This window comes from Ananas comosus, linkage group 3, assembly GCF_001540865.1.
Source record: "Ananas comosus cultivar F153 linkage group 3, ASM154086v1, whole genome shotgun sequence".
Lineage (NCBI taxonomy): Eukaryota > Viridiplantae > Streptophyta > Magnoliopsida > Poales > Bromeliaceae > Ananas > Ananas comosus.
In genome coordinates, this window is record NC_033623.1 from 10,743,294 (window position 1) to 10,760,607 (window position 17,314).

Here is a 17,314-nt window from a genome sequence, read left to right on the forward strand (position 1 = left end):
GATGAGAGTTAGCCAATTCAGTATAAGATAGTGATAGTGGTCAAAAATGTTGGCAAAGATGATAATGGCGTGACTAAGTGCATGTTTGATAAACTTGAAGTGAGAGATAAAAAAAATAGGGTTCAATGTTTGGTAATTTTGAAATGAGAGATAAAAAATAAGGGTTTAAGGAAGTAAAAAAATTATAATGTTTGAAAAAAAGTGTGTGTGAAAGTCAAAATTATAATGGGCAAAGATGGCAGTTGTGACGATAGACTAAGTCTTAGTTTGGTATTGAGCTCCATCTGACGCTATTAGATAAAAAAATAATGTTGGGGTAAAATTATATAGAGATATATTTTTACGTTCTCCAGTGGGACTATAGAAAATATATTATAACCGACTCATCACGATATACGGAACGCAATATTATATACAGAAATGAACATCATACTTTTTCACTACACGTAACGTAATCTCCCAGTAATTCCAAACAAAGTCTAAAACGACATAGTGCTGATGGAGCTAGCAATATGAGGGGACTGGTTGTTAAAAGTTTATGACCAATAATATCGGTATACTTCAAAATAAAGTGTATATTTTACAGAATAGAGATGTTAACGGGTCGGATTCGGAGCGGATTTTCAAAAAACCGAACCCGACTCCAAACCTGGCTGACACACGACTCCAAACCCAAACCCGAACCCGACGGATTTTAAAAATCCATATTCAAACCCGAACCCGACCAAAAATTCGAAACCCGAACCCGAACCCGATTTGAACCCATATCTGTCAGGTTTCTATTTTTGATATCCATATCCGAATCCATATCCATCTAGCATCGGATATATCCGTTTCATTCGGGTTCGGATTCCGATAAAAATTTTAGTATCCACACCCATTTACATCCCTACCTACTTCATCTCAAGACTATTTATACTGTAATTATCACGTCAAATTTTTTTTTTTCACTATAAATTATTTATATTTTTATCAATCCTAAGATGTATGGTGCGGTCTACACCTCTTTTTGAATTTAAAAGAAGCATTTTATAATGTTTATTAACTGTTTGTATTTTTAATATTTTTTTATCCAAACGCTATACAAGAGCATCATTCGCTACTCGCTAATCTCTTGAGTGAAGCACTGTGAACTTTGTAGCTATTTAGCCCTCCAGGTTATCTTACAAAAAACCAAATAGAATTAAGGGTTAATTGCACAAATGGTCCTAACCTTTGATTTATTTTTTTTTATTTTGGTTCGTAATTTTTTTTTTCTTCAGTCAGATCCTTAGGCCTCGTTTGATATCGTGTTTATTCTTAGTATTTCTATATAAAATTTTGCATAACAAAAAAAATAATNTTAATTTTTTAAAAATAAATTGTCATCTATTACTTAATTTGTACTATAAACTAACTAACTATAACAATAAAAGAAAAAATTTCCTTCCAACACATTAAAATTATACAGAAGTATAGAATGCTGTTTAAAAAAGTGACAAAAATGACAACAATAACAAAAGAGGCCTTAACATTTAAAATTATGGGTAAACTTCAAAAATCACTATTGTGGTTTCGCATTTTCTCACTTTAGTACCCTGTGATTAAAAGTGTATTAATTTAGTACCCTGTGGTTTCATTTTTTTTTTCTTTCCATCAGCTCCTCCGTTATCATTTTGTTAAATTATATATAAAAAACTTCACATACTCCACCTAAGTTTCTCGAATATTTACTTTAATACCTTTCAGTTTTAACTTTATCACTGATTTAACGAAAAAAAATCTGACGAAAAGAAAAAAATAAAACCACATAGTACTAAATTGATATACTTTAAATCACAGGGTACTAAAGTAGGAACGTTTGAAACCACAGAGTGCTAAATTGATACACTTTAAACTAAAAGCTACTAAAGGCTACTAAAGTAAAAAATTTTGAAACTACAGGGGTAGTATTTGATGTTTACCCTAAAATTATTTACACCCTTGGTCTTTTTTAATTATTTTTTCACTGTCCTAACCTTTTCTAAATGCGCACACCTCGTGCCAAGCCAAATTTCTCCGCCCTAATATCGTCCTCTATATTTTCAATCATGTTGATCTCTCACACGCTGCCTATAATCTTTTGTGTGGCACTTGGCGCAATTTGTGTTGAGTTTGACGTACTACCAAACTCTTCTAAAAACTTGACAAAATCAGTATTGAGATTGGCTGAGAGCTATCGAACCATAACCATGATCTATACAAATACACAAGACTTTTATAGGGTTAACGTCGCACGTGTTTTGTATTTTAATAAAAATTTAGATAATTGAGACTTAACCGAAATGAAATATAAAAGCTAGAACTCTAACGGCAAAAAAAAATAGAAAAAAAAAATACACGACCAAAATGAAAAAAAACTGGTAAAAGTTAAAGACAAATAAATAAATTAAGACATCCATCCAGACAATAAATTAAGTTTTGATTATGATTCGCAACAAGGATAAAAATTTTATAGATATAGTTTCCAAACTAATTATGGATCGGTGCGACGTGACCGTTCCAGGGGCCAAGGATTGAAGGACCAAAAAAAAAAAAAAAATTCTGTATTTTTAGAGAGAGAGAGAGAAAAAGTAATTGTGATCTGTAGCCGTCGGATCGGCCACGTGGCGCCAATCGGCATAATACCCAAACTAATTAGTTTGGAAATTACGCCTATAAAATTTTTGTCCTCCCAACAATGCTGTTCGGCATTTAATTGGTTAATATGCGATTTTACTTTTTTTATTATTATTATTTTATTTAGATTAGACTGATTGGATTGACCACCGACGTTTTGAAGGGTGAATGTGTAGAGATATGAGTTCATACTGCGTATTTTTTTTATATTGTGTATGGAATCGCCCTTTTGTTTTTACAGGCCCAAAAATAAAGAATTCAAATTGCAATATAGTTTAAGCAGGGCATATTGGGCCATATTTAAATAANTACTATAAACTAACTAACTATAACAATAAAAGAAAAAATTTCCTTCCAACACATCAAAATTATACAGAAGTATAGAACTAGTGTTTAAAAAAGTGACAAAAATGAAAACAATAACAAAAGAGCCCTTAACATTTAAAATTATGGGTAAACTTCAAAAATCACTATTGTGGTTTCGCACTCACTGATTTAACGAAAAAAAATCTGACGAAAAGAAAAAAATGAAACCACATAGTACTAAATTGATATATTTTAAATCACAAAATACTAAAATAAGAACGTTTGAAACCACAGAGTACTAAATTGATACACTTTAAACTAAAGGCTACTAAAGTAAAAAAGTTTGAAACTACAGGGGTAGTATTTGATGTTTACCCTAAAATTATTTACACCCTTGGTCTTTTTTAATTATTTTTTCACTGTCCTAACCTCTTCTCCTAAATGCGCACACATCGTGCCAAGCCAAATTTCTCCGCCCTAAATATCGTCCTCTATATTTTCAATCATGTTGATCTCTCACACGCTGCCTACAATCTTTTGTGTGGCGCTTGGCGCAATTTGTGTTGAGTTTGACGTAATACCAAGCTCTTCTAAAAATTTGACAAAATCAGTATTGAGATTGGCTGAGAGCCTGAGAGATATCGAACCATAACCATGATCTATATGAATACACAAGACTTTTATAGGGTTAACATTGCACGTGTTTTGTATTTTAATAAAAATTTAGATAATTGAGACTTAACCGAAATGAAATATAAAAGCTAGAACTCTAACGGCAAAAATAAAATAAAAATAAAAAAAAGCGACCAAAATTTAAAAAAAATTGGTAAAAGTTAAAGACAAATAAATAAATTAAGACATCCAACTAGACAATAAATTAAGTTTTGATTATGATTCGCAACAAGGATAAAAATTTTATGGACATAGTCTCCAAACTAATTACGGATTGGTGCCACGTGACCGTTCCGGCGGCCATGGATTGAGGGACAAAAAAAAAAAAAAAAAATTATATTTTTAGAGAGAGAAAGAAAAAGTAATTGTGATCTGTAGCCGTCGGATCGGCCACGTGGCGCCAATCCACATAATACCCAAACTAATTAGTTTGGAAATTAGGCCTATAAAATTTTTGTCCTCCCCACAATGCTGTTCGGCATTTAATTGGTTAGTATGCGATTTTACTTTTTTTATTATTATTATTTTATTTAGATTAGACTGATTGGATCGACCACTGACGTTTTGAAGGGTGAATGTGTAGAGAGATATGAGTTCATACTGTGTATTTTTTTTATATTGTGTATGGAATCGCCCTTTTGTTTTTACAGGCCCAAAAATAAAGAATTCAAATTGCAATATAGTTTAAGCAGGGCATATTGGGCCATATTTAAATAAGGCCCAATCCTTGTCGGTACTTAAACCATGGGCATTTTTGGAGTAGCGGAGCCCAACTCAATTCCCATCGCCTTTCTCCTACACATCGACTCTTCTTACCGCCATTAGAGCTAGTGCTTTTTGCGTACGCTCCTCCACCGAAGCTACGGGATCGACGCCCTAGAAATGGCGAAGGATCGGGACGGATCCACCTCGAAAGGAGGAGGAGGAGGAGGAGGAGAAGAAGAAGAGAACGGAGACCGGGGCGAAGAGCCTCCGTCGTCAAAGCGAGATCGGGATCGGAGATCGAAGAGGAGGAAGGAGGAGAGTACTGAGGACGACGGTTCAAGCGATTCCGAGGAGGATCGGGCACGAGCGAGGAGGAGGAGGAGGGGGAAGAGGAGCGGGAGCTCGCGGAGGAGCTCTCGAAGGAGGAGGCGTGGCTCGGAGAGCGAGTCCGAGGACGAGGGTTCGTCCTCGGGCTCGGATTCGTACTCGGAGTCGGAGAGCGAGGGTTCGGAATCGGAGGAGGCTGAGGGGGGCGAGGATGAGGTGAGGCGGGGGAGGAAGGAGAAGAGGCGGAGGAGGGAGAGGGAGCACGAGAAGGAGAGGCGGAGGAGGAAGGAGAAGGAGAGGGAGAAGAAGAGGAGGAGGGAGAAGGAGGAGAGGAGGAGGAAGAAGGAGAAGGATAAGAAGAAGAAGAAGAAGGAAAAGGATGCGGGTAAGAAGGGAGCGGTTACAAATTCCTGGGGCAAGTATGGAATCATTCGAGAAATCGATATGTGGTGAGTTTGCAATCCTTTTCAAAAAGGAGCCTTTTTTTTCATGGAATTTTTGATTGTAGGTTGGTGGTTTTTAAATTTTGTTGCAAGTTGCGGCCCAAAAAAAATTGTTGCGATTATGAATGGAATTTACTAGAATTGATTCTATATGGTGTTTTATTTGCTAATTGCTATATAAGTAATTCAATTTCTTATTGAATCAAGTCTTATTGTAGCTTAAAATTCTAGCTCCTGAACTCAAGAATAGTTTCTGTTTGCAAACTGACACTCTTTATTGTTTATTAATATCGTTTTGTAGGAATAAACGACCAGAATTTACTGCGTGGTTAGCAGAAGTGAAGCAGGTATTTTTCGTAGCACGAAATCCGTAAAATATTGATGTACAACAAGTTTGTGACTGAATTACATCAGAGTACAAAGTAGTTAAGACGGTTAAATGTATATATGGTTCAAATTGTTCAAACATTGTTAAATATATATATGGTTCAAACATTCTTTTGGGCTTGGAGTTTTGTCATGGAATGGTGTCAATGCTTTGGAGGTGAATTGATAATTTTGAACTTTCTTAGAGCTTCTAATAATCTCTAGATTGGTCAGATTAGGTAGATCTTGCACAATTGCTTAACATGAGTTATAACTGTGTAAACTGTTTGTTTGAGTTTTATCACCAAATTTTCCCTACTTGGAACTTTGTTTCTATATGTCTTGTGATCTAATCTAGCCCAACTATAGGAACAATATTTGCTTAAAGTCCATTTTACATATTCTTGACTGATCTCTGCTGCTTTTTTTCATTATGTTTGAAGTTAGCCTCCTCTTTGTCTAGTTTTCTTTACCAAATTAGTTCCTGCAACTGTTTTCTCACCATCTCCCTCAATTTCTCTTTTGAACTTATTCAAATTCTCTGTGGTCTCACTTTTTCTGTGTTCTGAAAGTTTTAACTTAGATGTTTTAATGTGTTTGTTACTAATGATTTTTGCTTTTTCATTCTTCCATCCATTAGTCCTCCTTGTTGCACGGAATTGATTCCTATGCATTTTTAAAGAACTAATTTAGTTCCCAAATAGGGTATATTATTTTATTTGCATGAGCCCACAGGATCAAAGCTTGTTTCTTTGGAGGACATTTGTTTAGATATGTAAGTCCTGTAGTTTTTCCCAAATCAGTTGACGCAATGTTGTTTGTTATTCCAGTCACGTTGCCAGGTTTCTTGCTAGCCAGAGTGGTTTAATTAACTACTATGTGCTACTCTTTTTATTGTTTTTCCCTTCATGATCCAAGCACAAAAAGGGGGAAAAAAAAGGAGGAAATAGATGTTAGATTTTTCAGTGTCACTGATACCTTTATTATGGTGGTGTGATATCATAGTTGACAATGCCCAGTAGTTAGTAAAAAGGGTTAGTGTTTGATCAGGCTCGAATAATAAATTTTCACCTGGGTAGTTGCGTAAATAATATCTCAAACCATTCTGTAAATAAAGAGAATTGGTTAGTGTTAGTGTGCCATGGTCTTTGTTTATGGATGCTATAAGGAAGTTATATTGAGCTTCACCTTCACTTTTATTTTTGTTCTCTTTAGAGTGATGTCTATTATGATATTATCTTAGCTTACAAAGTACCATGATAGTACATAATCTCCTTGAGCACTTCATTACAGGTAAGTTTGGAAACACTATCCAATTGGGAAGAGAAGCAAATGTTTAAGGAGTAAGTAATGTTGATAGTTTAAATTGATTTGAGGTCAATTTGCTGTTTTCATATTAGTCCTAGAGAACTGGGGAACAAGTAAAACCTGTAAGAACTTTGTTTTTGAAAATCAAACTTTAGATTATCAAGAATCATTGTGATATTTGACATTAATTTTCTTTTGTGATACAGGTTCATGGAAGATCATAATACGGCTACATTTCCATCTAAAAAGTGAGTCTTTTCTTAAGCATTACTTTTCCTTTTGATGGTGACTCTTCTAGTTAGTTATGCAATAGAAGATAATCTCATGTCCATTAGCAGCATATATTTTTGCATAAGGTTTGAGGCATTGATGAGAATTACATGATTAAACTTTATTCACTTTATTACACTGTAAAAGCATATAATTGAAAACAGTACCTGCTTTTTTTTATATATATTAGATTTATTCATCCTTGACGATATACTGGGAAACAGGAAGATCCTTGGCCTACACAGAGACCATTATATTTGCCTAGACAGAGAAGATGCTATACTTGTTTGGAGACAGGAAGATTTTTGGCTGACTCTTATGTTGGCCAAGTTTGGTCCCATGTACAATTTTCTTCATACATGTTGTGCTTATCATACAATTAATCACATTGTGATTAACTATATTAGATCTGGTGATGCGAATTGTTTTTTTCTTCTTGTCTTACAAGCTCTTCGGAAGTTGTATGATATAATATGGAGATGAGGAAATACTTTTTAGAACCAGCAAGCTTCCACAGCTTTAGACTTCAATACTAGCATAAATTAACATTCACTAGCCTCAGGTTACTGTGTGCATCTTCTTGAAAGGCTTATATCATGTATTTAGAATAAATATGTTTAAGTTCTGGCAGTATGCTAGAATTTTTTTTTTCTTTCTTTTAAATCTCAGTTATCATGTTCTAATCAGTTGTCAGTTTTGATAATATTTGAACAAAATATCTAGATTCTGTTTAATCTCCTTTCATCTTGTCATTTGCAGATATTATGATCTAGATGCCTATCATCGTCGCATGATGGAAAAGCAGATGAAAAAAGGTTGGAAGAAAATTCCGGCAGTGGAACGTACAGTATTCAATGATGAAGAACAGCGTCGGTATGTGGTTATGTTTTGATTTAGTTTTTGTTTAAAATTGATTGGTTCTTGTTAACTGTTATAGTGCAACTGAATATAATTTTTGTTTTTGACCTTAACATCTTTGTCTTATCATCTTTCTTCTTTACTAATTCTATGCCGTAGGAGCAAAACTTAATTTTCATCAATATTTTCTTCTCAAGCATCCTGTGTTTTTGAGATCTTACTAGTTCCATTGGCAATATCTTATTCTGGAATGCCTTTTCTATGAACTGCGTTCAGTGAAATAGCTCAGATATTAAGGTTATTTCTGAGAAACGTTAATGTTGGTTAAAAAGTTTGGCAGGACACACTAATGGCTTGATGATATCTAAGTGTTTTGTTTTAAAAAAATTGAACTGCCAATCAATTATGAAATCCATATTTCTAATTTCTATTGGTTTGGGCTAAGTAAAATTTCAAATTTTCTTTTGCAGCCAAGAATTGCTGATAGAACGGGAAAGACAGAAGGAAGAACAAGTAGAGACTCTGAAGCGTTCAATGCAAAGTGGAATGGTACGTATGATCCATTGTTGTCTTCTTAATTTGTGTTCCTGTTGCAACATTTTAGTGCAAATATATCATTCTCATCAGGATCAGGCCTATTCATATTAGACTGTATGATGCCTTAGTAGACCATGAATGTGATGTGTTGTAATGGCTTGTTCCCCCACAGCACATGCCATAACATAGAAATCTCCTTATTTTTCTCTTGCATCATGCTTAATGAGTATGAGAATGGACAAACAAAAAAAAATAATAACAACCCCAATGTGATTCTAAAATCATCTGATGCTTGGAGACATGAATTCAGCTACGATGTTATAATGAGGCAACTTCCGTGTGAAGCAACATGCTTTTCTTATGAAAGGTTAATCTAGTAATTTAGAGATTTTTCTTGATTGAGTGTATATTTTTTTGAAGTTTAATGACCATGAACTGCGAATTAAATCAGAAAGAAGCTCCTTTTATAGAGATTACATAATTCCTTATCCCACTTTCTACTACAACCCCTTCAACATGGGTGACCTCAGAATTTCGACAAATGCTCAAGAATTTATTTGGCGTGCTCACCATGCAGTCCTATGTAGTGATTGGTGCTTGATGTAAGATTCTTACAGCTGAACAGATGAAATTATTGCGAGACAGTGATTACGCTTTTAATATATTGTGGATAAAGAACTCTGTTCTCTTAACTATTAACCTTTTGCAAGTGTTATCTCACCGCAAATTCAATACAAATTTATAGGCTCAAGCAATGAAGGAACAGGCTCGTCTAAGGGAGGAAATGATGTATCAGTATAAACTGGGTAACTTCGAGGTTAGTATCTGCATTTCCAGTTTTCGTGCCCTTGTTCGAAGTTAGCTGAAAATGTATCAATCGGCGTATGCCCTTGTTTTATACAGGCCGCAGCTGCAATCCAGCGGAGACTAGATCCTGATGTTCCCATGTGAGATAGAACCCAGGCCTGCTACATTATGCTGCATTTCATTTTGTAACCTCCATAGTTTAGTAATTTTAGATCATATTATCAGATAATCTTTTATCAGCAATTTTCTTGTGGTATCTTAAAATCAAAGGTCTTTTCCTCCCATTAATTTATAGATGTGGACACACATAAGTAGATTATGTTGCTAATGGTGGTGGAGATGTTTTAGTACCCATGCAACTGCGAGAACCTTCAACTCCTTCAATTTCGACAGGTTCTGTTTATTTTCCTTTCCTTTTGTTTTTGTATGCACATTTTCAAGTTATTAAGCTCGTTTGCGACTGGTAGGCCCCGTTTGGTTGGCGATATAAGCGGGGATAACGAAAGTTATCACCGCTATTCCGCCAAACGGGGTGAAATTTGGCCGGGATATTTTATCCCGGTCAAACCATACTATTCCCGGCCATTCCGGAATAATAAGGGATTTACTATTCCACCATTTTGATGGAATAGTGCTATTCGAATGTTTAATTTCAAATTTTATTAAAATTATAAATTAAATTAAAACTAAATTATATAAATATAATATGTTATATATTATAATATATTATTTTTATTATAAAATTATTAACTGTACTATATTCATACATATTATTTATATTTAAATATTAAATTTTATAATAAATTTTATTTAAATATTATAAAATATTATTTTTATTAAATTTNTAGATTATGTTGCTAATGGTGGTGGAGATGTTTTAGTACCCATGCAACTGCGAGAACCTTCAACTCCTTCAATTTCGACAGGTTCTGTTTATTTTCCTTTCCTTTTGTTTTTGTATGCACATTTTCAAGTTATTAAGCTCGTTTGCGACTGTTAGTGTCTAGACCATATGGTGTAAGCAATTTGGTGACTGCTTTGAACCTGTCTTTGATATCCGATCGCTATTCGAGAGAACATTTCAAAAGAAAAGATATTTGTCATATGTAGTCGTATGAAAGCAAAATGAGATATTGATTGGTTCAGGGATAGGGATAGGGATAGCCGGATAGGCCCTTATCCCCTTTATACCCAAACGCTAATTTTTACCCGAGAATAGTAGTTCTCGGTTATCCCTACCAACACCTTCATTTTCTATATAATACTACCTAATATTTTTTTTATCCCCGAGAGCAATCTAATTTTCATCCAAATGCTATTTTTTTTATCCTCATACTTGTACCTATCTTTGTAATAGCTAGTTCTTGCTTATATCCGAACCAAACGGTACCTAATTAGAGAATATCGAGCACAGAGTATAAATTAAAGGCAGTCACTTCTTGTGAGTTATAACAATAATTCCTATTAAGGCAACAACATTAATTTGATAAATCCCCACTAAATTCTGAACTATAAATAGAAAATAAATAAATAAATAAAAAGGATAGATTGCACTTTTGCTCCTCATACTATGAGCTGCAGGACGTTTTTGCCCTCAACTTTAATTTGTTACAAATTCTTTTTTAATTTTTAAAATTATTCCAATCAAATTCGAATTTAATTGACTGGATATTAATATATTGTTACTGATGTGGTAGTGAATGTAAAATTTTAATTGTTGTCACATCATTAATCGTAATATTGCTACATCATCGCTGCATTAGTAACTTATCTGAATTCAGTCAACTAAATTATGCCATGAAATTTAACTGTAACAATCTAAAAATTTTAAGCAACAAATTAAAATTTAAAAAAAACTTCAAATACAATCCTTGTGGTTTCATATTTTTTTATTTTAGTATCCTGTGATTTGAAGTGTATTAATTTAGTATCTTGTAACTTTATTTTTTTTTTTATTATCCCTTTTACTAATTTTTAAATCAGTAACAAAGTTAAAACTAAAAGATACTAAAGTGAATATTCGATAAACCTAAGTAGAATATATGAAATTTTTTATATATAATTTAATAAAATATTAACGGATGAGCTGATGAAAAGAAAAAAATAAAATCAATACTAAATTGATATATTTTAAACCACTGGGTACTGAAGTAAAAAAGTGCAAAGCGATGGAGATGATAGTTGAAATTTATCTTAAAATTTAAGAACCACACCCCTAATAGTTGAGGACCAAAACTTCCCTCAAAAGGTGAAATTTAGTCTACCCCCAACAGAGTCAGCAGTATTTACACAACTACAGACGGTAAGAGAAATCTCTACACGGTAAGAGAAATCAAATCCGCGACATTGCTTAATAGTTACAACTATCAGACAAAAGAGTCCAGGTCTAGAACAACAGCTTTCACAAGGAACATTGCTCCTAGACAACCTACATCAACTACTACGTAGCAGCATATCTCTTAATTATAGTGTAGTTATCATTTAGATATATATATATATATATATATCAAGCACTAATAGTTAGGTCTCTACCCTAACCATCAAGAAGAGTCATAGACCATCTCAGCGCGCTATCGACATTGCGTGCACCGAAGATTAGACGGCCAAAATGCAGCAGAATATCCTACTTCTGCAATCATATTTACAGCAAAAAGGCAGACAAAATGACCTGATAAGTTTACTCAACCTTCACCATGGCTCAACTAATGCCCTGTTAAAATGCTGCTGAGCTGCGAGATATGCTTCCTCGGCTTTGCGGGCATCCATTTCGAGTCTGGAAATTTCCAAACTATTACTTTCTCTTTGCGTCACGAGAGAATCTCGTTTTTCACGGAAGATGATGAGGTTTCGCTCCACTTCCGAGATAACTCCATCCAATGCACCGATTAATCCATCAAGTTGGTTGTTGTCATATCCTTTCTCCATGATCTTCTCCTGCAAGGCTGCTTTTCTTCTCTCACAATCCATTTGAACATTTTTTATACGTATTAACTCCTTCAAACGAGACCGCAAGAATCGAACGTCAAATCCGTTAGCTTCTAACGGGCCAAGACTCTTCAACTTTTCTTCAAAAAGCGCTAGGCTATCGTAACAACTTAACTTGCTCATGCTAGCTACTACGTTGGCAAACGACACCATAAGACCTATAGCCATTCCTTCGCGGAACTCTGAGGAGTACTGATCCAATGGAAGGAAATGTGGCTGCTGTGGCATTCTTTGAAATACTTCCAATGTCTCTACTGATTCCCAAATGGATGAGCTTTTCACAAACGGAACAAGTATATTCTCAGGGGGTGTCTCACAAGTTGATGCATCCCTATCATCTGCAACTACAATCCTCGCGCTTGGCAATTTATCAGGGCCGCACACTTCTTCCACGGAATCCTTGCTAAACGACAAAAGAACTCCATCGGGCACTTCATCGCCAGCATTTTGAACATGTGCATCAAAAGTAAAGATATTTTCAACCCCAGTACCAGGTAATCTTGGCAAACAACATGACAGCTGCAAGGGTGTTGGGCTCAGTATCAGTTGATTGCCGTCACCTTCACTAAAATACTCTTTCTGAGGTGTAGTACATCCTTCTTCTAAATCATCAACTTGTTGAGCGAACTGAACCTTGCTGCCAACACCATGTGCTTCAGAATCTGCAATAAAAAACATAATATGGTCGAAGAAGCAACATGTAGTTTTTGCAGGGCAGGATATTCATTCAGCATAATCAAGAAAATCACAATGTTATTTTGATGGAGAAGAAGTGGCTGAAAGTCATGAGATACACAACACGACAGACCTTTCTTTGACGCTCTGATGTCTTCAATCCTACGCCGTTTTTCAGCGACTTGGTCGTCATGTGCTTCTCCAGAGTGTTTTGGATCCCCTGCTGCAAATTGTTAAGTAGAAGTTAGTATGGCCTTCCATATACCCAAATCTTTGAATTATATTTACTTACACTCTTTAGATCTAAGGATATGGTTCAAGTTCTTTTCAAGAGCCCTAGGTCTACTCCCGGCCTTAGTCTGCACAAGCACATCAGAAAATGGTGACAATTAGGATAGTTTAAAATCAATTATTGAGATGTAACGAAAGGTAATTCTTAAAAAAGTGATACATAAGTTATATCTTACTGCATTTGGGGTCTTCTTCCGTTTCTCTGGAGACTGAAAATTGATCTTCCTTTTTGCCTTCACTCTCCAAGCAGCGATAGGGAGCGAAAGTTGAGCTTCGTGATCAGTTGATGCCTGGGTTATATCAGATACCTTTGACTGATTTGCTGATCCTTTGCACCTCTGATTTGAGGAACTTTTCCTTGTGATCAATGATTTATTTATGCCGTTCATTTTTTCCAGCTTTGATTCCATTGAAATGTTGGGAATAGGAGGAGTCTTCTCAGAGGCAGGTAATTCATAATGATTCCCTTCTGATGGAAAGCATTCAGGCGTTCGCATTGCACAATGACTTTTCTCCTCCAAGTCTGATAGAGTCTTTGAATCTCCTGAAGAAGATAAGCAATTCCGTGGCCGCAATTTGTATCTTTCTAAATTTCCTTTCTTCAACCTTTTTTTAGAATAAACCGACTCAACACCACCGCCATTACTACATTCGTCAGCCTTGTTGCGCTTCATCTCTGTATTAGTTAAGTGAGATTCATGTGTGACTTGACTAACATCATTACTTGATGTCTTTAGTGTAGTCAGAAGACGAGATCTTCTGGCGGCACGAGGTTGCTTTCTTCGCTTAGATGGCATTCCGCGAACTGAAGTTGATTTGCCATTTTTACCCTGAAGCAGGCCAAAAACAACCTAGTAAACAAGTAAAGAACTTTCAAAGGCAAGCATAATTTTAACAATCTTAGTGCTGATGTTGTTTATAAATGCACATGCCATTGCATCATCAGGTTACAGATCATTTTACCAAAGAGAATGAAAATGGTCGGCACAATTTTGGAATATGCATATCCTCTAATGTCTAGGTCTAAAACCTTTTAAGTAACTTGTATAACATATTCCTGGCAATTCAAGATTGGAGTTTCCATGATGAGCATTAACAAGGGGAAAACGAATACAAATTCACAACAGAAGATTCGTGTAAAATCAAATTGAATCAAAAGAATACCTTAGATGAGTACTCTATCCATTGTTTACCATTCCATTCTCTGCGAAACCTCAGTTGAGTACAATCAAACTCCATCTCCACATCGATATCATGCCTTGTCATCTTGACGACATACTTCGACCCAAAAAGAACCTTCGATACAACACCCGCCGACCAACCACCATTGCAAAAAGCCTCCACATCCGCAGATAAGTCGAAATTCTTCGACTCGGGGAAAATGTAGGGCACCGGCCGAATGTATTGGACATCTAGGATTTCAGTGAGCAACTCTTCTTCGCCGCATGCTCTCAAATTTTCATATTCGACTATGAAATTCGTGGTCCCAATAACCTTTACTATAGTAGCAGGAAACCAAGCAAAACTGAAGTTATCTAAATATCGGCTAACTTCAACCTTTTCTCTGGCATTGAACATGGGGACACCAACTTGCTGCAAAAAAAAGGGGGAAAAAAACTTCTGGTAAAATTCCTCCAACTATTTCCCAGCAGAAACTAAAAACTGAAGCTTCCAAATTTAATTAGAAGATGCCATAGAGCTCAGTTTAGTTTTTGGCCCCATTGGACCATAAGAAAACACACTAGAAGCTTTTTTTTTAAAAAAAATAAATATGGTCCCCTCTCCAAAAACTGTCCTTTTCTAAGAGAAAAAGATGAGTAGCTTATTTCAACTTCACAAAAAACAAATTAGTCTTTTTAATCGACCAAACGCCTATAACTACTACGGCTTTTCACGATTTGTGAATTAAATGAAATAAAATTGAATGAGACTAGAGATTTGGGGGGGATTAGAGATTAAGATCTATAAAATGACGTAAAATAACCATTTATCTCCCAAAGTTTATGCTATGAATCTTGTGTGTTTTTACTAGTGTTTTATATTCAACAGCTACAACGAAGTGAGGGTTTTTTCTTAAAAAAAATAAAAAAAAAATACCAGATCTTGTGCGGGGACCCACTCTCCACGGACCCACTCCATCCGGGGCCGAATCTCGGAGGGGGGGAACTCGATCAGCTCCCTGGAATTGGGGAACGACACCGCGTAGCGCCCGGAGCTAGGGTTTCGCACGGCGGAGACGACCCCGGCCCACCACCCGTCGTTGTGGAACGCCTCCACGAGCTGGTGGAGCTCGAACGAGGCGGAGGCGGAGGCGGAGGGGGGGCTGGGGCGCACCAGGGCGGAGGCGACGGCCTCGGTGAGCGGGGCGGAGGGGTCGGCGTCGGAGACGAGGGTGGAGTACGAGACGACGTAGCGGAGGTGGCGCCGGCGCCGGCGGCGGAGCGCGGCCACGGTGGCCTCGTACCAGGCGCCGCGGAACCCGTCGTCGTGGCTCCGCACCTCCACCCTCGCCCCCGCCGGGAACCCCTCGCCGCCGCTGCCGCCGCCGCCGCTGGAGTCGCCGGCGCTCGCCTTCCGCGCGGGGCGCCCCATGAGTTTGGAAAATGGGTCGGCGAGCACGGCGGAGTCGACGGAGGAGGAGGAGAGGAAGAGTTGATGTAGCTGCATCGTGATGCGCGACCACTTTAGTGGAGACTGAGCGGGGGCAGCGAGCGACGTACCATGTTGACGGGACAATTTTTTTAAAAAACGTACCAAAGTAGAATAAGCGTCAGTAAAAAGTGCTACCGAGTTTTCCAGGAAAAATTCTAGAATGCAACGGGTATATTAGTGACGTGGCGTAACAAACCAATCAAATTAATCTATTTAAGAATATATGTCCCATCATGATTGTAAAAAAGTATTTTTATTGTACTTTTGTTTAAAAAGAAGGAATGTGATTGGCTTGTTATTGATGACGTGGTGCAAGTGTGACAGTGTAGAATTCCTCGTTTTCCAGCGGTAGAATTTTTATCTATTAGATTATACTATTCAATCAACCACTCACTCAATCTTAGAGGGCCCACATCATTCTAACCACATATTTTTCAATCCAAGGGTTAAAAAACTAATAGCACCAATAGCTTGGTGCTATTAATAGTATTCCAGCCTAGTTATATATATAATCCGGCTGGGATACTATCGATAGCATCATGCATTTGGTGCTATTAAGTTTTCCGCCGTTAGATTTAATTCTTTGACTATTTTCACTCGTTAGATTATACTATTAAACCAATAACTTACTCAACCCTAGGGTGCCCACATCATCCTAACCGTACATTTTTTAATCCAAGAAAATATATATATATATACTATATGTATAATAGAATATAGTATATTATAATATATAATAAATAATTGGATTGAGCTTAAAATACTCTCAAAAGCATCATGAAGGGTGTGTGGGCTTTTGAGTTTTTAGCATTGATGAGAGAGCGTGTGAATGGTTGAGATGATGGGTAGTTGGTGACGTAAGATGAAATAGTGTGTGATCCAACAGGTTCTAGTAACTAAAAGGAATAGACGAAGGGCGTAGAAACTTAGAAGCACCAAGCGGGTTGGTGCTTTCTAAAAGTATCTAGCGCTTAAAGTGATTATATAATCTAACAGGTAAAAATGAATACAGGGACTAATCTACGGTGGAAGAGAACTTGATAGCACTAAAACCCCTTGGCTATGATAGTATCACCGCCGGACTAATATATATATAATATGATATTATATTATATTATATATATATAAGAGAGAGAGAGAGAGAAGATAGAGAGAGAGAGGAGAGAATTGAGCTAAGAATACTTTAAAAGCACCACGCTCCTGGTGCTGGTTCTAAGTTTTTAGCGCTGGATCACTTCTGATTATTATAGCTTTGATCAAACACTATTCCACCTACCATCACCTATAACCCACCTACCACCATCATTTCAACCCTAACATCTTTTTCATACGCAAATGCTAAAATATTAGAAAATGTGGCCACCTAGGGTTAAGTGGGTGTTGCTTGAATAGTAAGATTTAACGGATGAAAATGATCAAAAAGGTAATCTAACGGTGCGAAAACGGTCAGCACAAAGTGTTGGTGGCTATTAATG

General features: G+C 36.4%; 2 protein-coding genes across 3 annotated transcripts; one reads left to right on the forward strand and one right to left on the reverse strand.

Annotated features, from left to right (window-relative positions):
- LOC109707727 (RNA-binding protein 25) lies at window positions 4,370-9,649 on the forward strand. Its single transcript, XM_020229234.1, has 8 exons — window positions 4,370-5,096; window positions 5,392-5,437; window positions 6,750-6,799; window positions 6,971-7,012; window positions 7,794-7,907; window positions 8,363-8,441; window positions 9,175-9,246; window positions 9,333-9,649. Exons 1-8 carry the CDS (start codon window positions 4,498-4,500, stop codon window positions 9,378-9,380), a joined length of 1,050 nt encoding a protein of 349 aa, XP_020084823.1. The 5' UTR covers window positions 4,370-4,497; the 3' UTR covers window positions 9,381-9,649.
- Window positions 11,412-15,860, reverse strand: LOC109707726 (DUF724 domain-containing protein 1). Of its 2 annotated transcripts, none has more exons than XM_020229233.1 (6): window positions 15,285-15,860; window positions 14,352-14,780; window positions 13,364-14,017; window positions 13,189-13,255; window positions 13,030-13,119; window positions 11,412-12,883 (listed from the first exon to the last, which is right to left on the reverse strand). In XM_020229233.1, the coding sequence occupies exons 1-6, from the start codon at window positions 15,852-15,854 to the stop codon at window positions 11,925-11,927; spliced, it is 2,769 nt and encodes a 922-aa protein (XP_020084822.1). In that variant the 5' UTR covers window positions 15,855-15,860; the 3' UTR covers window positions 11,412-11,924. The 2 variants fall into 2 exon arrangements, with proteins under 2 accessions (XP_020084822.1, XP_020084820.1); XM_020229231.1 differs by having other exon boundaries at window positions 13,364-14,038.